The sequence below is a fragment of the Astatotilapia calliptera genome, chromosome 22 (genome assembly GCF_964374335.1).
Source record: "Astatotilapia calliptera chromosome 22, fAstCal68.1, whole genome shotgun sequence".
Classification (NCBI taxonomy): Eukaryota; Metazoa; Chordata; class Actinopteri; order Cichliformes; family Cichlidae; genus Astatotilapia; species Astatotilapia calliptera.
In genome coordinates this window covers 21,447,415-21,471,177 of record NC_137442.1, presented here as the reverse complement: position 1 = coordinate 21,471,177, position 23,763 = coordinate 21,447,415, and the positions used below count along the sequence as shown (strand labels likewise).

The window sequence follows — 23,763 nt, the reverse complement described above, 5'->3', positions numbered from 1 at the left end:
TTTGAACCCATCACCTTCTTGAGGCAACAGTGCTAACATATATAGCACAATTGGTGGTTAGATTGTATGTATAGATAGATAGACAGATCAATAATTTGTCTACTGTGGCACTGAATCAGATTTTAAAGCAGATTTTCTGTTGTTCAGGAGCCTGAATTATCACTTTTCTCAAAATCCCCCTGTGTATTCACAACCATTTATCACACATTTTTTCTTTCTTTATTTGGAGTAACGCTTTGCTTGGATGACAGCTCTGGGCTTTAATATGACTAATACACTATTTTTTTTACTAGAAAAACTGTGTATTAAATGACAATGTGAAAACAATGTGAAAGCTGTTTCTTGCAGCACTCAGCTGAGGTCTTCTCTCAGGAGTACAGACCAGAGGCAGAACTAAAAGAGAATGAATTTTTGACCTGTATTCACCAGATGACCAAAAACGCATCTTCAGATGAGCTAAAATTGAGTGCAGTGCTAGTTCTGTGTACCTCAGCCACAGTCAGCAGATTAGCTGATGCAACTGGGATACTCTCATATAGGGCATGCTATTTTCAGCTGTTTTAGTCTGCCTATGGTTAGAAAACACTGCAAGCCACTTTGCAACAAACCTCCACCTTTTACACATCTTTTGTCACTAATGCCCGCTCTCTTCCATCATTCCAGCTTTGCAAGTATGCACATGGAGGGGAGGTTCCATAACAGTTGTCTGTGTGGAAAACTGGACTTGTAGGGCAAATGAGGAAGACTGCAACAATTTGTTTTCTTCTCATTAGGGTCATTTTTGAGTGTTTTGAGAACCAGCAGTTTCCAGGATTTAGAATGGTACAATTATATAGGTATTGCTGTGAAACTGAATCTACAGGGTGTGAGTAAAAAGTGTTTGCATCTCACGCGAACTTTCTAAATGATACATTCAAAAGCTGTTTTTGTCTTTGACCTTAATTGGTGTCACAAGCCCAGTTTTTGTCACATTTTAATGCACTTAATCTTCGCTTTGTGTCAGCCCCGCTCCTGAGGCCCATGCACATCAACCTAATTGTGCTTTATGAATCACTGGAAACAACAGTGTCTCTGTAAAAAAAGACCCAAGGCTCTTTGAGGGTTGCACAGTACAGTAGAGCCACCCTGGTCCTGGGTGAAATAGCCCCATAGATCTTCATAAAGACACCACAGCTTCCTCCATCGCAGCAGCTGAGATCCATCTGAGTCACGCAGGTTCGCTGCAGTGTGTGTGTGTGTGTGTGTGTGTGTGTGTGTGTGTGTGTGTGTGTGTGTGTGTGTGTGTGTGTGTGTTTAAAAAAAACATAGCAGAAACAAAGAGGCTGGTGAGATTGTGACATGCCCAGCAGCAATCAGCGTTTGATGTGGGAGTCTACTGTATTCATCACACTCACCTCAGCGTGGAGAAGAGATGGAAGACGCTGTGTAAGGAAGACAGAGGGGAGGGAAAAGGTCACATACAGCATCAGACGAGGATAAGAAGAGTCCTCCGGAGAAGGAGAATTTCAATCTTACTGTCTAAATCAGCACAAACAACTTATAATGGTACTAATACAACAATATAATGCCAGGATTTTTTTTTTCACATGTCTTACACTGCAGTGGAAATGGAATTTAGAGCTATGATGAACCATCAGGCTTGTCCAGTAATAAAGTCAACACCGGGATCACCCAGTCCCCCACCAGCACAAGTCCTACATGTGTGGCAGTCTGTGGTTACTGTGTGGGCTTCTCTTATGGAAGGTCTAAGTACCCTTAAACCAGAGATTTTTGAATGAATCTGAATGATCTATTGGAAATTTATTTTCCCAACTCTTTGAAATCAAACACTTTCTAACTGAAAGAAGACTGTTATTAGGGACACTTCTCATAGACCTCACAGGGTTACTGTGAGGTCTATGAGAAGTGTCCCTGAGCCACGGTCGCCCCGTGGCTCAGGGGATTGGGAAGCGTATCTGTAACCGGAAGGTTGCCGGTTCGATCCCCGGGCTCTCTGTCCTGGTCGTTGTGTCCTTGGGTAGGACACTTTACCCTACTTGCCTACTGGTGTTGGCCAGAGGGGCCGATGGCGCGATATGGCAGCCTTGCTTCTATCAGTCTGCCCCAGGGCAGCTGTGGTTACAACTGTAGCTTGCCTCCACCAGTGTGTGAATGTGAGAGTGAATGAATAGTGGCATTGTAAAGCGCTTTGGGTGCCTTGAAAAGCGCTATATAAATCCAATCCATTATTATCATGTGGAAAGGTAATTACATCTCATTCTTTTCTTCTTTTTTTATGCTATTTTTAGACCAGTAAAGATCTTCTCCTTACTGATTACATCACTACAAAGCCATAAGGAAAACTAGCTTTTTCAGTCATTTATTAACAAAAAAAGGAGACACACACTAAGAGCAAGCAGAAAAAGTAAGCTTGGCATCAGGGTGTAGTTAATGGAAGCAAAACATTGGCTTGAATGGTGGAGGGGTTTTCTTGCATGTAATTCACTTTTAATACTGTGTCCCTTAAAGCTGTCTTTGGTGTGCACCAAGCATGTTTACCATGACTCTGTCATTGTCTTTCCATTCAATGGCAAACCGAAGCTTTGCTCTAATGTTGTGTTTGGACAGCAAAGGTTTTGTACCTGGTGCTGCTCTCATGTAGGTCAAATGCTTTCTGATTGTGAATGCATGCAGTTTCTGTGTCTGTGGAGAGGTCATCACAAGAGTTAGCTAGTAAATTAGACTTTATCAAGTAACTGAAGTGAAATTCAAAGTACCAAGTATCTGTACTCTCTATCAAAAAAGAAGTGGGTACTGATACTTGTGTGGTTGTTCCCTGGGAGAACACCCTGGACAGGTCACCAATCTATCACACAGAGACAGACAGCCATTCATGTTCAAATTCAAACCAATTTAAGCATGAATTTTCAAATCAGTGTGAAGGCAATTCATCACCATTTAACCTGACCCCATGCTTGTCTTTGAGAGAGATCCTGGAGGAACCCATGAAGAATCCACACAGAAAAGACCAGACTGGACTCGAACCCAGGACCTTCTTGCTGCGACGGGACTGTGCTAACCACTGCTTCACAAAAACAAAACAATTAAATAATAACATTTAAAAAAATATTATTGGATAGATCAATAGACGGATAATGATGATTTTAAAATATAAAAAATATATATTTTGTATGCTAAAGTGTAAGCACAACAGCTATAGAAAGCACATATATTATTGGGGTTTTTTTTGTATTTTTCAATGGGAATCGATGTAAATACAGCCATGCAATTTCGACCATTTAGAATCAACAGCAGCTGTTTACTTCTGATAGAGAAGCAAACAGCTTCCATACGATAGCCCTAGCCCATCTCTGAAAACCCACTGCAACAGAAATATGTTGCACTTCCTTTGCAACAGCTCAGTAGGTGCATAACTAAGAAAGACATACTAAGAGGTTACCATATGATTTTATTTATTTTTTATTCAGAAGGTGCTGTGAAGTTCACTGGGCTAAGTGGAGCATGGGTTAAGAAGAGCATTATTTTGAGGCTGAGTATTGGGGGTTATTAGAACTCATTGCCTTGAGGCCAAGATAGAGACACTGAGAACCAGTTTAGAGTCCATCCTATTCTTAAGCTCCATGGCCTAAAGAAAATCTGGTTTATTAGACTGTGAGTTAATACCTAGAAACAAAACCAAATTTTCCTGTTGTCGAGCAAATCCACTTCTCTCAGACGGATGGACGTCACTGTCACATCCGTTAGGTTAGCCCTAATGACAGAAATGCATATAAGAACATGTTATATATATTATAATAAATGACTAGAATGGAGGGAGGGGTGCTATTTGTGTTTAACAATACCAAAATAAGGAGTTTGGCTTTTAGAAATGATTCTGAAGGCTGATGGCTCCCTCTGCTGTTGATATATAATATCCAGGCACTCTCCATGCTGCACACACTCTTTCAGCAGTTTGGACACTTCAACAAGATGCAGCCATTTTAATGTTATCATAACACCTCTGTTCTTCCTGATATGAGAAAATAAACTCTTTGTAGTTTTTGCTTAGATGTGGTGTACGTGAAGGCCAGCATAATGGCAAAACTGTCCTGAATTCAGAGCTGTGGTGGTGTTTTGTCTGCCGGTTAAATATTTTAGAAATGTACACAAACAGATCACAAATTCACGGAACCATTTACTGACACAAAAATAATTTAATATACAGTTTTTATAATAATATATATGATGAAATATTCATAAAGACAACAGGTACTGAAACTGACATTATCATTAGTTAATACAGTTAATACAGGTAATGATAATTGCAATCCTTAAAACAGGAGCAAAAAGTTGCAAAATACATGTGTGTGTGTGTGTGTGTGTGTGTGTGTGTGTGTGTGTGTGTGTGTGTGTGTGTGTGTGTGTGTGTGTGTGTGTGTGTGTGTGTAATATAAATATATGTATGACACTACAAATATGTGATATGATGATAGATTTGCCTGGGATTTATATCTTGCTAAAGCTAGTCCCTCTATCAGGCACCTTTGGGAGCCACTAGTTGTTCAAAGTGCCACTGTTGTCTGGGGTGGTGGGTGCACTGGCGCAGGAAAAGACCTCCTGTGCTGCGCTTGTTGTCGCCTTCCTCTTTTACAGCCTCCAGACATAACTGAGACAGTTGGTGAACGAGCTGGCCGCTCAGCTGTGGAAAAGTGGAAAACATATGCAGAGAGTCAGCTAAATGCCCCGGGTAGTCATAAAAACTGCCTGTCGCTCAATTCTTCGTCTTGCCTTTATGAACTTCCACTGGAGTCTGCCGGGGGTCAATCGGTGGCTGGCGCAAGGAGAGAGGACCGCCCTCTCTCCCTCAGTATCCAAGCACAAAGTTCCCGTGGGACCCCATCGCACTTCACCCTCAGAGTTTAGATCACAGTGCTACAACAGCAAGAGATCAGCTTCACTGATGTCTCACTTATCTGTTGTTATCATCAAGTAATCTGTAATCATGGTTACCTGGCTACCTGTCCCAGTGCACGGTGCCACATCCATGGCCCCACCCTGCAGTCCCCGACCTTGGGGATAGTCTACACATCTGCCAGTACCAACACTGTACAGCTGCAAGCAGATACAGACATGATGCCTCACAGTCCATCCATACACAACTTGTTCATATATTCGTGTGCATGTATGAGCATGTGAGAGCTTGTGATACCTCTCCTGACAGTGCAGTTCTGTCCTGGGGGATATAAAGCTGTGGGTAGACTGTAGTTAGGAACCAGTGAAAGTTCCTACAGCCCAGACTCCTCTTCAGCCGCAGACGCTCCGTGATGTTCGGGTTTTCAGACTGGACAAAGAAAGAAAGTTTCATTTTTTTGTATGTGGTGCACACTCACCAGACAATCTCTTGACCAGATGTGTTGACTCACACACGCACACACACATACACACAAACACCTGTCTGATGAAATGAGCAAGCGTGTCCCTTCTGTAGTAGATTTTCTTGTACGTGTCCATCCAGGTTTCAGCAATCCGGATCTTGTTCCTCTGAAGCAAGTCCTGATCTGGGAAGCGATACGGCAGGTGGCGGCGAGTGAGGTGGCCCACGCGGGAGCAAGGTACCACCTCCATGGAGCCGCCGCATGACCACACCTATAAGAATGTAGTTGTATTTCAGTAATAAAGAATATAATTGTTTTCTGTGTTTCTTTTTTTTTTAATTCCCCGTTTGTTAGTCATATTGTTTCATATTTTAATGGTCATCCCAGGCAGACAAGTTGATTTATAACATTTTTGCTCTCACACTGGTACATTCATCAGTGGGCCAGGACATTCCCAGACCACTATCCAAGCTGAAATTTCCATTTGCAAAAGGCATCATCTCATAGCACAGCAATCCTAAAGCACTAACAGAAGGCAACCGAATCACTCAGGCAAAGTATTGCTAAAATACCTTACATGGCTTAAAATAAAAAGCAAATGCAGTCTGTCATCTCTCTGTCTGGTGTGTGTGCACTGGAGGATTTAGCAGGAAAGTTGACATCAAATGAGCTTTCCTTTACCCGGATTGACAGCTCAATTTGCTCTGCACCCCATAGCACCATCCCAGGGTCATAGGCTCCCACGCTCTGGAAGAAATGTCGGTCGATAGCCACAACTCCACCTCCTAACGCTGGGCTCCTGTCACAATCAGAACCAGCATCATTTTTTTTAAAAAAGAACTGCATGGATGTGTTGGTATCTCTGGAGTAGAGTGACATAATGAACTTCAGGATGTTAAAGTCTGGGTTTGCAACACAAGGACAAACAGCTCCACATGTATGGTCCTTAGTTTTTATACTTCTGTATTCTAATTGGTCATATTTTCGAGACTTTTCAAAGGCAAAGGTCAGTTATGCACTTACACATACCGTGTAAAATTACATCTGATCCGTCTTTCTTAATATGGTTCATTTAGCATTGTTATCATGCAAATAAGAACTCATTAAATCTAACTTGCACCCCTTAACAGCTGCACACTTACTGCAGAGGTTGGACAGCCATCTCTGGGTCTTTATCTTGCAACTCTGGATTTGATTCCCAAAAGAAGTCAAGTCTCCAGTCGAACACCCCCCTAATTGGCCACTGGGTGGCATTGTACCGAAAGGACTGCCAGTCTATCACATCCATGATGGGGGACACCACTCTGGTCCTAAGAAGACACCACATTCTGGATCTCAGCAGCTCTTTTTATTTGCATTTATTAAGTGTGGTGAATTAGACTACTTTGGATGTAAAGCATGCCACTACTAGTCAAGTTATAGCTAATAACTCCTTGACTACGTTTACATTTACTAATCTGTGCACAACTAGGTAAAATAGACACTGCGTTTTCATTTCTGTATGCATGTGTTTGTAATTGCAAACGCCGGCTGTGTCACAGGAAGTTCAGAAACATGTACTGTCCTTTGTCGAGGAATGTTTTGGCTCCCCATGTGTGCTGTTTGAAATATCCATGCCAAATGATCATGTGTGGCGTGATGCTTTAAGGAAATGAAAAGATCAAAAAGGGAATTGAGAAAAAATGGGAGAGGGGTCAAACATGTGGCCGAGAGAGCCGAATGGTTGCAGATTCCAAGCCCGAGCTCTCAGCTTAATTACCTAGTCTAATTAGAGCCACGCTGCAGGCAGCCTGAGACATAAGACGAGAGCCAAATCATGGGAGCTCAGTGCTCGATACACACACATACACCTCATGCATCGCCCTGCTTTGCTAATGAGTAAGGGCGAATGATAAGTCTGAACCCTTCATCTCCTCACAAGTGTTTCTGTCCAAAGGCTGAACTCATTAGAGAAAGTTTAAAAAAAATCTGGCACAGTAACTGTTTATATTTTGACATGTCACCCATTTAAGAACTTGCATTTGGAATCCTGTTAGTATGCAGCATACTAACAGGAGCTTTCTCGCCGTAAAATATGAAAATAGATTTTTAATTGGAATAATTTTAAAAAAGTACCTGTCCTGGGCAATTCTCTCCAACAGCGGTTCCAGCCAGCCCTTTTGGCATTCACAGTGGGAGTCCATGAACACCAGCACCTCCCCAACAGCCCTGGTAGCACCTAATGTCCGGCAACCTCCAACCCCGAGGCGTTTGGTGCTGCGAATCAAACGCACTCCATCCAGATGAGACACGTACTCACTCAGCCCAGTCTTCAGGTGACCTAGGAGGAGCATAGAGAAAAGGCGGAACAAGCTGTCAGCACACTGAATTAATGGATGGATGGATGGATGGATGGATGGATGGATGGATGGATGGATGGATGGATGGATGGATGGATGGATGGATGGATAATTTCACCCTGTTGACTTAGGTCGTCCACCAGCAGGACCTCCTGCAGATACTGTTTAGGTGCAGTGTCGAGGACACTGTGTACTGTGCGTAGGAGAGTGGACCAAGCCTCGTCATTAAAACAGATAACAACACTGGCCGATGGCAGAGACTCGATGTGTTGCTCCCCCAAACACCTGTTGATGGGAGGGGGACAAATTGTGAAAGCAGTAACAACTACACTAACTTTTAGCACTTGTTGAACTCCAGTATGGGGTAACTTTTGGTTTATATTTTCAATCGTGCGCTTTGTTCACTCACTCTGGATGGCGCGCCTCTGGCAGCCTGCGATGCAGAGAAATCCTTTCGCTCACTACCTCATTGAAACCGTACTGCTGCAAAGCCCTGAGCTCCATATCCCTCTCCAAACCCTCCAGATGAAGGCGCACTGCTTTCCCCATTTCACCGTGCGTAGGTGGCCCGCGTACGGTGGTATCTTTACTTGCTCCGGGAAGGAGCATCTTGTAACTCCGCTTTTTCTGTGGCGAGCTCTTGGTGCCATGTATGGATGGGACGAATAACAGCTGGTCTTCTTGCAGAGATTTCAGAGGAGTCAAATCGGCGCCTAGCTCCAAAGCAGGGTCATGGGAGTCCACGATGACCTCTAGATCCGGAGGACTGGCGATCCGCTGGAGGGGGTGGCGGGGAGGGCCGGGTTTGTGAAGATTGCGGTCGCTGTCCCGATTAAAGAGATCTGAGAGCGCCAGCGCAACCAGAGCGAATCCGATGAGCAGCAGCCAGAGGCAGAGCATCTTCCTCCGGATGGCGCTCCTCCGCCTCATGCTGAGCAACGGCGCAGGAGGCGTGAGACTGTGCTCAGAAGGCGGCCCGGTGCTGTTTTGAATTGCAGATGTGTTTGTTTTGCTTCATCTTGACGAGCACTGCATTTCATCAGCGTGATGCAACTAGAATGATTCAAGAAATAAATAGATCGCACACGAATCCCCTGAAGAAGAGTAGAGGCGCATTCATTGAGTACCAGAGCTGGGACAAGAGTGACATACAGTGCAGGTTTGAGACAAGTTCTCAACTTTGAGATGATGGAGTTTCGCTGACTTTGTCTTTCATCCAGCTCCTCCCGCGGTCCTAGAGCCTGTGCAAAAATTTTTGCGTCATGTAAATCATGTAAAGGTCGTCACTTCCTGTATCCACCTGTTACTCAACCTGCTCAGGTCTTCGTCTCTACTTCATAACATGAAGGATTAAAAGATAATTTTAGAAAAAATATAATTAAGAAAATTCTCCAGAACGCACAGAGTAGTATACACTTATTGCTTTTCACTTTCCATCGCAATAAAAATACAATGTTTAAAGTTTAGGAAGTCTACTTGGCTCAGACGCCGTATTAGTATTGTCTTCTTGTCATCTTATTATTCCTGAAACGCCTTGTGGGGAATCCTAAAATACTCTAAATTAAGTGGTAAAAGCCATAATTAGCCATTTCAAAACACATTTTTACTAGCTCAGTTATAAACAAGTCCGCACTGCAGTGGAAAGACACAATGTTTTTACATTTCCTCCAGTCTGTGTGTGAGAGTCTGCTTGTAGCAGGCGTCTCCCTCCGGGCGTCACACATCAAAGACGCTTCTTCTGGCCAGCTGGCTTCGGGCCTCCGGGTCCCATGACCGTCTGTTGGTGCCGGGAAGCGGGGCGTTCACGGCTTCGATCTCCTTGGTTCTCTGTGGAGATCTTGGCAGCCAGTCTTAAAGAAAGTAAAGACCGAATGACTTGGGTCCGCGTGTTTATTTTACTGTTTTCTTTTTCGACAAGTGGAAATGTGCATGCTTGTGTGTTGTCATAAACTTGTTTTTGGTATTCTATGAATGGAATTTCCCACACCACAAAACTGAACTGCTGAAGAAAAAGAAAAACACTCGGAGCATGCCCATATATCATGTAAAGGTTTGAGTGGAAAATTGGCAAAAACTAAAGCCTAATAATTTCCTAATACATTATGATAATGGCATTAGAAGGTCAGACTGTGCACATCACAAACCCTTCTGCGTCTTCTGCGCCATGGCAGCTTCTCTGCTTCTGCTCTGTATTGTGGCTAACATCTGCGAGAAAGACCTCCATACAAGCTGGCAGGAAAGCCTGAGGAGTTTTAAGAGCTTAGGTCGGCTGCACTGAGAGACCAGTTCACTGTCCTGGTGGCAGTGGCTCTCTTAAAGCTCCATTGCAGGCTTAATGAGTGTGTTATAGACCACACAAGGACACTTCACGTCTCCTGGACAACAGCGTAGAGTGCCTTCTGATAATTATGATTATAGTTTCAAGAACTGGGACAGAGCACCTGGAGAGACAGGCTGACAAGTTGAAAGGCCAAAAGAGAGAGAGAAGGGGTGTGTGTGTGTTGGGGGGTTGAAGAGAGAAATCGAAGATGAGAAAGAGCGGTGACCGGGTCCTGACTCCAGTGTTCTGGTGGGAATGTGTTTACGCGCCTCGGGGTTGGAAAAGAAAGAATGTCTCTGTGTAGCTCCAGCTCTGCGCAGTGAACAGTCTCATATGTTCCACTGTGCGGCCAAAACACACGCCGAATTAAAGTTTCCACCGCCAGCACGTTTTCAGACAAGCGTGCAAACACCAAAGGATCACACGCACACGCGCGAGCGCGCACACAGACACATTGAAGATCCTGTCCACATTCCCAGGAATGTTTCTGCATTCCTCCATCCAGTCCACTAGCTAGAAGCCAGAGCTGTAAATGAGACGGCACGACAGTGAGAGAGAAAGGGGAAGGGGGGGGGGGGGGATAAAGGGACTGCTGGCTGCACAGTTGGCTTGTTTTTCAATCATATTTCTGTCTTTTACAACCTGGAGCACTTTTTATTCTCTGGGCTGCATAGAAGACAAGCAGACAGAGACATATTTTTGTGCCGGTGCCGGCTGGACAAATAATACACATTTGGGTTACTTTTAAAAGTTGAACCATCGATAATTAACGTGTTCCAGCTTTACCGTTTTCTGTAAATAAACTGCATTTGTCGGGGGTTTGAACTTGAGGATATAAAAACATTTCAGAATTTCACTAAAATTGATTTTTTTTTTATAGCAAAGGACTTGAATGAATGTAGAAACTAATCAGGAGGTTCATTAATAATGAAAACAACATATGCAGAATCAGAATAAACACTTAATTTTTAGTGTTCAGTAACGTTTTACTGAACCCTGGAAATGATCAAGAGTTGATCTGATTTGAGAGGAATGGGGTTTAGTAACAGGCTGCATGAGAAGCTGCGGAGGGGTGCTTCCCTCTACTGGAGAAAGTCGGTATTGCAAGTAATGGATGTTTCCCCTACACTTGGTTGATTAAAAAAAAGAAGAATCTAAGGATCCGCACTGTAGTGTCATTTTAAGAAAAGTCGTGATAAATGAATTTTAACACAACAAGTGTAAAAAAAAAAAAAGCACAAATTTTAATTTCAGAATTTCAAAACAAAGCATGTTGGATCAAAGAAATATAACATGTTACGTGCCGTTTTTAAACATCTGCTCTAATAATGTTTTCTTCAAGAGCTTCTGTCAGATCCCGTGGTCTTGATCAGTGGCCATCAGTGTTTCGTTTATCAATGCAGCTTTTCCAAGCTGCTGAATGTCTGGTGGCTTTATTCTGACATGTGACAGCAATTAACCGCCACAATGACTTTCTTCCTTTTTTATTTATTCAAATTGTGGTGTCCTCGGACCAATAATGGTCCCTAGGTGAGTGGCAAACAAGCATATGGGAATCCCGAGGACACCACAAAGGTTTTAATGAATTAAAACACAGATTTCACTCGAATGCCAACAGATTCTGAAGCTCGATATCTAAAACATGCAAAGCAGATCTCAGAGCTTTAAAGGAGGTCACTATTGGAGCTCTCCCAACAACTGAACCGATTAAAATTCGCAAAATTGCAGGCGACCACGCCTGTCGGCCGGGGGGATTTGTCACAATCAACACCCCGGATTTTTAGATCTAAGTTTTTTTGTTTCTATTTATTTGTTTATTTCTTGTGTTTTTATTTATTTATTTATTTATTTATTTATTTTAAAAACGTAATTCGTTAGAAACCTTGTCTGCTGACATTGCTTTGCTTTTCTATGCTTGAAATCGCACGACCCAGCAAGGACACACAATTTATTCAAGCTCCTTCTCTTTTGTTTCTGCTTTTATTTATTTAAATAGAGACGAATAATTGCTTTATTTTCAGTATTTTGTCCATTAATACCATTGCTAGAAATATTCCGCGTGAGCTATTTGTTCGTTCAGACTCCGCTGACTTTTGAACCCAGTTTTAAGAAATCTGTTTGCACGCGAGGATCCCTTTGTAACCCTTTTCCAAACTCTCTTGTGACAGCAGCTGCAGCAGCAGACCTGCCGACAACAGTGACTTTCATCACATGGTGGATGGTGTCGAAAGCGAACACGACGCAGAAGGAACATTAGGCATCCCTTCTGCTTTTTTAGGATTCATCTGTGGCGCAACCTCCACGCGCGGAGTGAGGTGTCTCAGCATGATTCCGATTCATCGTGTCAAACATTTCAGTCATGTGTGCACAGCTCTGCACGCTTGGACTTTATCTGTTATCGGACTTCCGTGGCAGAACTTAAGGAAAATATAATATTATAAGAAGATATCCAGGCTTCCTAATGTAATTATATAGTTACATGATCCGACTAAATCACACACAAAACCCTCTTTTTATATATTTAAGAAAAACATTGTTTGATCAAAATTTTATTATCTAATAAAGTTAATAAAACTTCTCAAATTTGAGAACAAAGAAGGGACAAAAAAACGATATAATTGAAATATATTTATTGTGGACAATGTGCTGCCGTGTTAATTAACAATTAAAAAATCGACTACATTAAACAATAAAAAACAGAAATGATAAACTGGGGAAAAAATAAAATAAACAGATTAACACGAAAGGGAATAACACTTCTAAAAAACGCAAGAGTATGAAAGATTGAGCAGATTAAAAGTCACTGAACTTTTTGTCAAATGGGAGAGAAAGAAGAGGATGAGCATGCGCACGGTGCAGTCCGCGCGCATCTCGTCTCTCATGAGTTTCCTGAGTTTGGGGGACTAATGAGTGATGAGATGTGTCTCGTTAGGAAACATCACATGTTTGTGCGCTCAGCGGAGCCACTTTAAATTAGTGGACAGCGGGACAAACGGAGGGGTAGTACTGGGAAATCCGGACGAGGAGAAAGAGGGACACGCTGTGTCGGCGCACAGAGACACTATTCGTGGGTACTTAAAGCTGCAGAGACGACTGTTTTTACCCCCCACGGACGAGTGAAAATGAAAGCCTGGCAGTGTGTTTCCCTCCTGGCTTGTGCCTGCTTTCTTTATCAAGCTGATGGACGCAAAAGTAAGTGGCGCTACTTTGGAATAGTTTGAAGTGAAAGAGTTGTGGCTGTGGTTTAAAAATGTTGGTTTATTGATTTCAGATTTTTAATTTAATGTCTTTACGTGAATTGAATAATTTTGGTGTTTGATGTTTATCTCCTAGGGTTGTTTGTTTATTCATTTGTTTATTTAACTCGTCCTGCCATCCGCTCTCTACAGTCAGAGTCCCATGAGACTGATTAAGGCGTGTGCTCCGTTAAGACTGCTACTCACTCCACAAACAGACAATTCTCTACATCCAGAAAAAACGGAGAAATCGTAGCTTTCTCTAATTTGTTATCATAACCAGATGGAATCCCGTAAAAAGTTTTAACAATCTTTTTCCTCCGGTATCATAAAAAAAGCAAATGTGACATTAATTTAATAAATGCAAATTTAAAATCACCTTTCCCCCTCTATTTTCACGCCATGCGCTCTCTTGGCTGAATAAATTTCTATTTGCGTACAGACGTTCCAGATGTTTGGATCGTTTTTTTCTTCGCCTTTAACCAGATTACACAGACTGAATTTGTTTTTGCGCTGAAAAATATGTCACTCAGGCTAGATGACGAGAAAGCAGAAAACAAGGGCGTGGAGATCCGAATAAAAAAAATAAATAAGTAAGAATGTGGAGATGAAAGATCAAAAACTAGGTCATCTTACTAAAAATGTATAAATCCAATATCTTTTTTGTATAACAATAAACATTTTATTTATGCCTAACGTTCCAAACGCTTTCCTCCTGTTTTATTGGGCTTAGTTAAATGTAGTCTGTTGTACAGCCCTCAATCATTTCATCGTTTCAGTCATGGGAGCTTTTAGTAAAATATTTTTACTAAAGGTGGAAACCAGGTACTGGAAGCAGATTTTTCCATGTCAGGAAATAAACATGATTTTGGTCATTATGCGGGTATTTTGGGGCTACACTGTTACTTAACATTTAATTACATTTTAAAGGAGCCTAATGAAATCCAAGTAGGTTTCTCTTTTCACAAGTAAGGAAAGAAACATTTAACCTCTAAATGGATTCAAGTAAATGACAGAAGCTCTTTAGTGAGGGACTCACATCAAACCAAAATACATTTTAAGGTTCCTTGTCCTTGTCTCTCTGCTTTATCTCTCCCCAGCATACAGGGATGTATTCCCACACAAGCACTCATTATCAGGGAAGTTTCCATTTCCAATCCCACCGATCCCTGGCTGGCTTCCCGACACCAACCCATGGGATGATTACATCTACCCACCACTAAACATAAAGTTAAATGATTTTATGCACCACAGAGGTGGGTAATTTGTTTTCTGGGTGTTTTTTTTTTCACCATTGAAACATTTGCGTAGGTATTTCAGGTCATTCACCTGGAAAGTCCACCTCTCTGCAGGTAAACCCAAAGTCCGTTTGACCAGTGACAGTCCAGCTCTGAATGGCTCTTCCATCACCTTCACTGCAAAGCTGGAGTATCCTCCCTGCCAGAAGGAGGATGCCAATGGGAACCTGATCTGGGATGAGCACTGTGAGGATGGTACGGAGCTGGAGGCGTCAGGTGCTGCCAAGAAAGCCAGGCCGGGCCAGGCCATGAACCTGCACACACATAGCATCACACCACCACAAAGCATCATGGGGCCATATACACTGATCAGCCACAACATTATAACCACTGACAGGTGAAGTGAAAACACTGATCACGAGGAGTCAATCAAATGGCCTGTACTTGATGGGTCAGAGCAGTTTTATCCACATGAGAGACCAGCACAGCTGGCAGGTGGTTTAAATGTTGTGGTTGATTTATGTAAGCCCACCAAAGAGCAAATTAAATTGTACACTGTTGTAAAAAGATGGCAATGAAGATGATACACTAGCATGCTTAACTCTTTTCCCCTTAGTCGCCCACTAGGAGTAACCCTTGAGTCTTGAAAAAATCTGGAACATAATCTGATGGTCATCAAACCACATGTTTATTGATACATATTGAGATGTCAAAACATGTTATTAAGGGCACAGGGGGTGTCAAAACACGTCATTATGAGGGAAAGAGTTAAAGTAGGCTCCCCCTTAAGATAAAAACCAGAACAAGCTGCTGATAAACACTAAAATAGACAAATTACGCCTCAATGAACCTGGCTACTCATTGTCTTTAGTTATCATAGTATAGTTATCTTAGCATTTGTAGCTACCAGCCATGTGTAATCGCTGAACAGATTTATCATGCAAAATCAGTTCATTTTTATTTTTTTAAAATTAAAGCTTTTACATCACTTTATTTTCTGTCAAACAGCCAATGGGCAGGTTCGCTCTGGCTACGTGTACAACTGGACTTCCTGGTTGGATGACTATGGCTTTGGAAAATGTATAGACAAGGCAAAATGCAACATGTTCCCAGATGGGAGACCCTTCCCTCAGAGCAATGACTGGAGACGAAAGAGCTACGTCTATGTTTGGCACACAATGGGTGAGATACAAGTTTACAAGTTTGCATGTACACAGGATACGAAAGGAAAAAGAAGAACATCTAAACCAACTCAGTTTGTCTCTTCTTTTTGTCCCAGGCCAGTACTTTGAGACGTGTGACGGCTCTTCCTCCAGTGTGACCATCAATACCACCAACATCCCTCTGGGGGCAGAGGTCATGGAAGTCATGGTCTACAGGAAACGCGAGCGCAGGAAGTACAGCCCCCTCTCTACCGACAACGCCGTCTTCTTTGTCACAGGTGGGAACAACAAATATTCTGCTTATACAGTTTTATCTGCCTACATGTTTCAGCCAAACAGAGATACAAACAGGCAGAAACCTAATACGTCATTTACATTATTCTTACGCACTCCCTTAGATAAAATTCCAGTGGCGGTCGACATCTCTCAGAAGGGTGCAGTCAACCAATCTGAGAATATCTTCATCCGTGGTGAGGATGTGGTTTTCAAAGTCCACCTCCATGACCCCAGCGGCTACCTGAAAACTGCTGCCTCCATTGACTACATCTGGGATTTTCGAGACGGCAATCAGCTGGTAACGCATCGCAACGTAACCACGCACGCCTACAGTAAGCTGGGGACCATGACTGTGAAGCTGGTGGTCGAGGCAGCGTTTCCAGTTGAATGTCCACCTTCTGCCAACACCCCGACCTCGACCACGTCCACAGGTTCTGTCACAAGTAGTCACAAAGATATAGACATGACAAAACAAGCAAAGTATTATCTGAAGACTTGTTAACTTTTTATACAAACCTTAAAACCAGATGGAGATGGCCAGCACACTGTCATGTGTCACCATCTTGGTGTTTTGAAACCAGAGGGGTAGCTCTGATTGAGAACCCAAGGATACTGCACACTTACATAACAGACAAGTCTTTGCCATCAATTTCTCTGCAATTGGGGAAAAAAAGAGGAGAAAATGTATAATATTGATTAAGATCTTAAACAAGCAATTGAGACCATAAACTAATGAGGAATGTTTTCACTGAAGTCATCAATAAAATGAAAATTGGGTCATTTTCTCAAATGTGTCTATACAATTAGATATCTCCTTGCAACCAAGAGGAGCTGCCCCCTGCTGGCCATTAGAAAAACTGCATCTCTGCTTTCGATTGACTTTTTCGACCTTGAGACTATGGCTTATTTTATATACAGTCTTTCAGTCTTTTTTAATTAATATAATTGGAATGCCAAAATATAAACTTTAAAAAGGGAAATGTGAGCCACACAAAGTAAGTTATCTCTCTTCACTTTGGGGATATGAAGCAACTGCTACTTAAACAGTTATGTTATGAAGAATGTAAAAACAAAAAATACATGTAAAACTTTAAAAGACAGAATCATTATCTGCAAGTGCCTACAGTTTCTTCGGAGCGTAAAAAGAAGGTGACTGCACTTCTTTAAGTTTCTTGAAGAAGTTTCACCTCTCATCCAAGAGGTGAGAGGTGATCTAAAACCAAAGAGGGAGAGTCTCGGGTATTTACACATCTTCAATTAACTTTAAAAAAGTTTTTTAAAGCTCGCAGGACTACCATGACGTCACTGAGAACCTACACAGACAAGTATCTGTTTAAAAACAACAACAACAAAAAGACGGGGAATCAGTGCTAATGGAAAAACATGTTTCTCCCGTGTCTTTTCCTCAGAGGCTCCTACAACTCCACTTGCTACTCATGCGATTACAGCCAAGATGGAGACAACACAGGGTGAGGCTTTTACAGCTAAATGTGTATTATGATTGTGATTATGTAGGAATATCGAATGCAGAGGGTGAATCATATCATGTGAGGAAGTTAAAATACCAGCGTGCATCACTATGCAGAGCCCATTTGCTTCATATTACAGTGCCGCCCAGCACCAGCCTGCCCTCGACCACCACCTCTTTTGCTTCCACGGATCTCCCCACCACAGAGCCCCTCCCTTCCACTGTTTCCCCAGAATCCAACCCCACCACCCCGCTGTGGCTCCGCACCAGGCGTCGCAACAGCAACCAGTGTTTCCGCTACGCCTACGGGACCTTCACAGGCAATATCACTGTCGTTGGTAGGTGGGAGTGTGCGGGATCCTTCAAGTTATGTTGTATACCACTGAGTCTTTTTCATGAACCATTGTACAGAAGCCATGGTGTAGCAGTTTAAAAAACTAAACGCGAGGGCACATTTTCCAATATACTTTAATGGCTTTAATGCTAATGAAAGTGGGTATGATTTTAAAAGCTTTCCAACAAAAACCATTTTGTCACATTTATCATAATAACATACAAGAAACCAGCCCACATTTCATCCCAGAATTGCTTCACTTTCATCACGAACTATGGACTTAGGGATGGGACTCGTACTTGTGTGGCGTAACCACCCCTGATAATGAAAAGGAAACACTCTTCCATTTAAACTGCATTAAATCCTGATTGTTGCGATCCAGTTTCTCTCTACAAACTTGTATTCAAGCAACCTCATGCTATGATTCTTTGACTGGTTCCTTCATCATATTATTATTTAGGGGGAAGAGGATTACACATCCAAAACCCACAAAATAATTAATCTGTTCCCCACAGAGCCCAAGCACCCACTGAACACCCTGCCAAGCAGTCTGATTTTGGAAGTGTCAGCCCACAGAGTCACCAACACTGACATCAACTTCCTGGTGAAATGTCTGGGCAGGTATGCATTTATTATATACTTTGTTTAAATTTATGTAAAAAAAAATAAATAACACTGTAGATAATTTTTTAAACATTCAAAGAGGAAATCACAGTAACCTTTGGAGTTTATCAACTTTATTTTTGATGATCTTCTCCCTGCACATCCAATTTAGTCACTTAGGTGCAATGGCACCCCCCCCCCCACAAACCTATACATTTTAGATAAAGAAACAGGTTTGATTTATCCTTCATCCCTTATCCGCAGCATCCCCACTTCAGCCTGTACCATCGTGTCAGACCCCAGCTGCACTCAGGTACGCAACATCATGTGCAACGATGTGCCGCCTCTCTCGGAGTGCAAAGTGCATCTGACGCGAAGATTTCTGGAACCGGGCACCTACTGTGTGAACATCACTTTGGAGAACTCCAGCAGCTTGACCCTCACCAGCACCACCATCACCATCAACAAGTCCCAGGACACACCTGGTTAGCTACACAAACACATACAACAGGATATTTCTTGAAATCAGCTTTGTAGAAACTGTTGCCTGGTGTGTTGTAGTTTCCGGTCTGTTTTACACTCTCTTCACTGCCCTTTGTACCCATCAGTGTCCACAACCTCTCACACTGCCCAAGTCGTTCTCTCCTCAAGTGCTGTTCTGGGGGCCATTTTTGCATTCATTGCCTATGTGGTCTACAAGTGAGTAGTCTTCAGATGCAGCAGCATTCCTTCAGTAAATGTGTGAAGACCTGAATATATGATGCAGAAAGATTTTAATGCACAACTTTGCCTTTTACTGCCACATTAAAAAGCATTTACACATGCACACAAAGCCACTTTGATTCTCACTGAATTTCCAGTTGATTACTACCCTGCTCGTAAAACACCTCGTATTCTTTTTCCAACTCTTGCCGCTCACATCCAGTTAGTGTCATTACCCTCCCATCATATTTTTGTGTCCTGCATCTTTCTTCCAGGCGTTACAAGGTGTACCGGCCCATTCGCAGGTCACTGGTGGAGGATCCCCATGCTGGGGTTGGAGGTCACATGATTCGCCTGAAGGAGGCACTCTTCCCCTCCAGTGAGGAGAGCCGTCACCTGCTGACTGAGAGAAACCCCCTGTAGGCTTTGTTGAGCTGCATCATCACTTAAAATAAAAAACACCTAAAGCATGTGATTGTCAGATATGAATCTAATCAAAAGTTTAAGCATTAAAGTGCAAAAATAGCAGGAATACCATATTTGTAAAAGAAACTAATATTTTGCTTGTTTTAATTGATTGTGCTCCAGAAAACTGCTACTGCTACAGCAGCTGCTGATTGGTGTGATGATTTTCTACTGAAGAGGCTGTCGAATATGTGATTGAGGCACTCATTTTGATTGCAACATAGGGTGTAGTAGCTGCTATAAAATGAATTAGGCTCAAGCAATGGCTGTTTTTGATGAAAAGTGCTTTTGTACCGTTTGTCATGGATTGCTTTAGAATACTGTATATTAATGTACGGGTAAAAATCCTACTAGTAGTGATACATGCATGGTTTTCCTCAAATGAGTTATAATTTAATTTCTTTAACTCCAAGATTTAAACAGCCATAATCAAGGAGGATGAAAGGCTGATAAATAAGTCTGTCACTAAATAAAGGCTGTGAACTAACCACTTATGTTTTGAAGACACTGGAATCTGTCTTTGTATGGAGCTGGAAAAAAAATGTATTTAACGTTAGATGAACTGATTTTTAGTGTTCTATTAATTTGTTTGTTCGTGTGTGGTGTTAAATCTGTTTTAAAACTGTTTCACACAATCACATTAACTGCAGAAAATTCATGGATTAGTGAAAAACTGGATTTTAACCATTAGCACTATCGTTTGGGGCTTTTAAAACAAGCAAGGAAGTCACCACTTTCCTGTAACCCAACACAATCCTGTATATTATTGTGATCAAAACAAACACTGCAAATCAAATGCAATCAAATCACACGTCGCCGATTTTAAAGCAGGTAGTTCACACAACATACTTAATGCTTTTACTGTACAGTACACTAAACTGCACAGAGGCAAATTGTTAAACTTAAAGTTTTTAATACCGTACTATTACACATTTTTCACTCCTTTAGCAAAGTTTACCAAGTGACTTTAAATATTTCTCTAATGCAGCACTACCTAACGTATGTTGCTTTGGAATTTGGGGCATTGTCAACTCATTACATGTGGAACTCGTATCAACTTCATACACGACTTCAATCATGTGGAAAATGTTTTCACAGGACTCTCTGCATCCCTGTGTAAAGTACACCCTGTGATTCAGGTGCCGACTGGGCCATTGCAACATGTTCTCTTTAACCAGTCAGTTCTAGATTTTGTGCCATCCATGGCATCATTGTCCTATTGCATGACTTGACTCACATTTCACTTTGGGATACTTTGGTATACAGAGAAATTCATGGTCAATACTTCACTGCAAAGTGCCCAGGTCCTGTGGCTGCACAATTAGCCCAAATTGTTACCCCTCCGCCACAGACCTAGACAGTTGGGCTGAGCCTGTGTGGATACACAGTTTGGTTTCTGCTAAATGTAGCACTGCGTATTGTGTAAACATTGTTTCAGATGCAACTTCAAACCTAAGCCATGGGGTAATGCTCTTAGAGACTCCTGGGAACCCTTCCAAACAAATCATAGTTGATCAGCGTGTCTCCAGGCCTCGAGAGTACAAGACATGGCTCTAATTCTGGAGGCCTCTGGGCATTACATGCTCTGTCCTTGGGGTGAATTTGCTGGGACCTCACTCCTGAGAAAATTGTGGCATTGTGTTATATCTCACACACACACACACACCTAAATAGCACCCTGCCAAGACCGCTGCTTTTATAGAGGTGCTCACATTTTGATGATCACCTAATCAAGTTGATCAAAAACAAGATTGGTGGGTCTTTGCTGAAACCTCATGATAATGTTTGGTTTTCCTTTTCTTACAAGCAACTTCCCACAGCTTCTTTTAGTGTTATTCATAGAAAATAGAGCAGGTGAGTCCATTTTTCTCTTTAACCTATTGTGATAAATAAAGACCATGTTTGACAGGGTCAGTCAACCCAATTATAAAGGCCATTTGTCACATATCCAGTTTAACCAAGGACCTAACACCCTCAGGATCTGCTCCGTCATGGAAACCCAGACCATGAGCAGGTCTGAAAAACTCCAGCTACAGAGTCAGCAGAGGCTGACTTTTACACACTATGCACCGCAGGACTTTTTCTAGTTGGGGTTCCCAAACACTTTGTAATATCATACTTAACTGTAAAAGTTAAAGCATCCCAGTCATCTTAGAAGAAAATGCATTTGTGTCAAATGTTTTTCTCCATTTTGTTTTTCTTTATTTAGAGGCATTTGACAAGTGGAGTTGTGTGTGAGGGGGAGGTGAAGGGGCACAAGCATTGTTGCAGAGGAGAGAATATCAAGCTGAAGTTTGATCACTTTTACAAAAACTCAGGCCCGGTCCCTCATCTGTCCCATACCAAGGAGGATGTTCCACGTTACACAGCCAAGAAATGCTAACAGAACAAAACAGCTACCGAATCAGCGAGTGTAACATCTGAGAAAGACAAAAGGGGAAGAAAAGAAAAGTCCTGTATTTTTTTCTTTTATCTATCTTGAAGTCTTACAAATCAGAAACAATAGGCAGGCCCTTTATCAAAAAAACAAAAAAAAACTGTATTGTCTTGTTTTAGCTACTGAATGCAAAAAGAAAAATTCAAGCAAAAGTTCACATGGAAGCCACACCACCAAAAATAGAGAGCAGAAGGAAATAACTATTGTTTCGAGGATTTCAATTAAAGTCAAGACATGTATATATTTATAAACACTGGGAAAAAAAAAATTGATCACTTGATTCTTCTCAATTCTAAAGAGTTCATGATCTTAGTTTTTAATCTTATCTGGGGGAGGGGAGCGTAGAGGTGTGGAGAAGGGTTAAATTCTGACAAATAGAAGAATGCCTCTACTTCAAATACATTTCTAAAGAGGTAGATCAAAAATAAACTGGAGGAAGGGGGAAGTTGTGGGAAGGGTGGGTTGGCAGGGAGATGGGAGATGTTAGGGACTTTTTTTTTTTTAAAGTATCACTTGTGCCCCTCAGTTAAGCACGGTGTTAGGAAGGCGCGCCCAAATAGAAAGTGTTTGGGGGACTGAGGTATCAGTGCGCGCTGGCGCTCAGTGGGGGCAGGGCTGGGTGCCTAGTGCCACAACAACCCCCCGCCCCCTCAGCTGAGGTAGACGGCGTTCTACTGTGGAAGCATGGATACACTCAAGCACTTTTACCACAATCAACATATTTACATTCGGCATGGAAAAAAAAATAAAATAACTGTATCTTTACGTTTTTGGATTCCTTTCCGTTTTTTTCCCTAAAATAAACGCCAGTCAGGGTTCACCCAGTATGGTCTGTGCGCCTATCCTGGCTCGTTATTCCCTGTAAGCATAACTAAATGAAACATCAAGTACATTTGCGGGTTACAGAGACATCCTTTTGTTTAAATCATTTTCCTTGAAACTTAAAAAAAAAAAAAAAAAAGTTACGTTTGCATCTATCAGTGTGACTCCCCCTACCCTCACCAGGCAGTTAACGACATCGACTTGATGGCCTTGCTACAAGGGCCACTCTGAAATGACAAAGCTCGCTCTATATGAAATTAAACCTAGTGGGGGCTTTGACCTCGCTAAGACACTCGCCAACAAAGGTGGCAGGAGGCCTGGGAACAGAACAGACCACAAACACATGCTCTGCTGACTTGAGGGCAGCTACAGGAAGGACCCCATTACAGTATTCTCTGCAGCACCCTGACCACAGCCCTCAAATAGGAAGGTGAAAGGAAATTTTGACAAATTAAAGTACCATTATCATTAACTATGGTAATCCCCCCCCCAAAAAAAAAAAAATTTAAAAAGAAAAATTGCATTGCTGCAGTCATGTACGGTTGGCATTATTTGCATGTCGTAGTTGTTTTGCACTTCTTTCTGAAGATGGTGGACCCTCAGGGGAAAAACTGAGGCGATTTTCTCTATACTTCTGTCAGCCGCCAGCTGAGGGGGCGCCAACTCTTGCTCCGGGGCTGCTATGTACAAACAGACTTTATGTACAGGGTCATCTTAAGTCACACATACACATGTACAATGCCACCTAAAGCACCAGAGTTGAAGGCAAGGTCAGTTGGCAGCTGACCAAAATTTTAAATTTTCTTAAAAAAATAAAAATGTTCAAAGACTATCAGCTTTATAAAGTATACAAAACACCACAAAGCAAAATAAAAAAAGAAAGGAACAATTTTTTTTCATATATATAATATCTTTTCTCTTCTGAGGTACTAGATCCTGAGGTAGTTAAGTAAAAATGCATATTTAATTGGTTTTCCTGGGCAGCAGCAGTTCGGCACCATTTCCC

General features: G+C 42.1%; 2 protein-coding genes across 3 annotated transcripts; one reads left to right on the top strand and one right to left on the bottom strand.

The window, feature by feature from the left end:
- Nucleotides 1–4,170: 4,170 nt before the first annotated feature.
- On the bottom strand, nucleotides 4,171–8,916 carry LOC113014678 (polypeptide N-acetylgalactosaminyltransferase 15). Its single transcript, XM_026156353.2, has 10 exons — nucleotides 8,103–8,916; nucleotides 7,812–7,978; nucleotides 7,470–7,674; nucleotides 6,497–6,664; nucleotides 6,036–6,153; nucleotides 5,431–5,625; nucleotides 5,189–5,320; nucleotides 4,990–5,091; nucleotides 4,768–4,911; nucleotides 4,171–4,678 (listed from the first exon to the last, which is right to left on the bottom strand). Exons 1-10 carry the CDS (start codon nucleotides 8,621–8,623, stop codon nucleotides 4,514–4,516), a joined length of 1,917 nt encoding a protein of 638 aa, XP_026012138.1. The 5' UTR covers nucleotides 8,624–8,916; the 3' UTR covers nucleotides 4,171–4,513.
- Nucleotides 8,917–12,994: 4,078 nt separating this feature from the next.
- gpnmb (glycoprotein (transmembrane) nmb) lies at nucleotides 12,995–19,992 on the top strand. 2 transcript variants are annotated; one of them, XM_026155953.2, is made up of 12 exons: nucleotides 12,995–13,205; nucleotides 14,350–14,505; nucleotides 14,602–14,742; nucleotides 15,496–15,669; nucleotides 15,767–15,928; nucleotides 16,049–16,357; nucleotides 17,336–17,395; nucleotides 17,535–17,732; nucleotides 18,244–18,349; nucleotides 18,596–18,816; nucleotides 18,940–19,030; nucleotides 19,309–19,992. In XM_026155953.2, the coding sequence occupies exons 1-12, from the start codon at nucleotides 13,136–13,138 to the stop codon at nucleotides 19,454–19,456; spliced, it is 1,836 nt and encodes a 611-aa protein (XP_026011738.2). In that variant the 5' UTR covers nucleotides 12,995–13,135; the 3' UTR covers nucleotides 19,457–19,992. The 2 variants fall into 2 exon arrangements, with proteins under 2 accessions (XP_026011738.2, XP_026011737.2); XM_026155952.2 differs by having other exon boundaries at nucleotides 14,602–14,763.
- Nucleotides 19,993–23,763: the final 3,771 nt, after the last annotated feature.

Bases quoted from the DNA above. Each gene is read 5' to 3' on its own strand.
- LOC113014678 (XM_026156353.2), bottom strand. From the start codon at position 8,623: ATGAGGCGGAGGAGCGCCATCCGGAGGAAGATGCTCTGCCTCTGGCTG. The intron at 5,626-6,035 runs GTAAAGGAAAGC...ACATTCTTATAG, and splicing joins AAATTGAGCTGTCAATCCGG to GTGTGGTCATGCGGCGGCTC. The intron at 4,912-4,989 runs GTAACCATGATT...TTGCTGTTGTAG, and splicing joins GCACTGGGACAGGTAGCCAG to CACTGTGATCTAAACTCTGA.
- gpnmb (XM_026155952.2), top strand. From the start codon at position 13,136: ATGAAAGCCTGGCAGTGTGTTTCCCTCCTGGCTTGTGCCTGCTTTCTT. The intron at 14,764-15,495 runs GTGCTGCCAAGA...TCTGTCAAACAG, and splicing joins TACGGAGCTGGAGGCGTCAG to CCAATGGGCAGGTTCGCTCT. The intron at 17,733-18,243 runs GTAGGTGGGAGT...TGTTCCCCACAG, and splicing joins AGGCAATATCACTGTCGTTG to AGCCCAAGCACCCACTGAAC.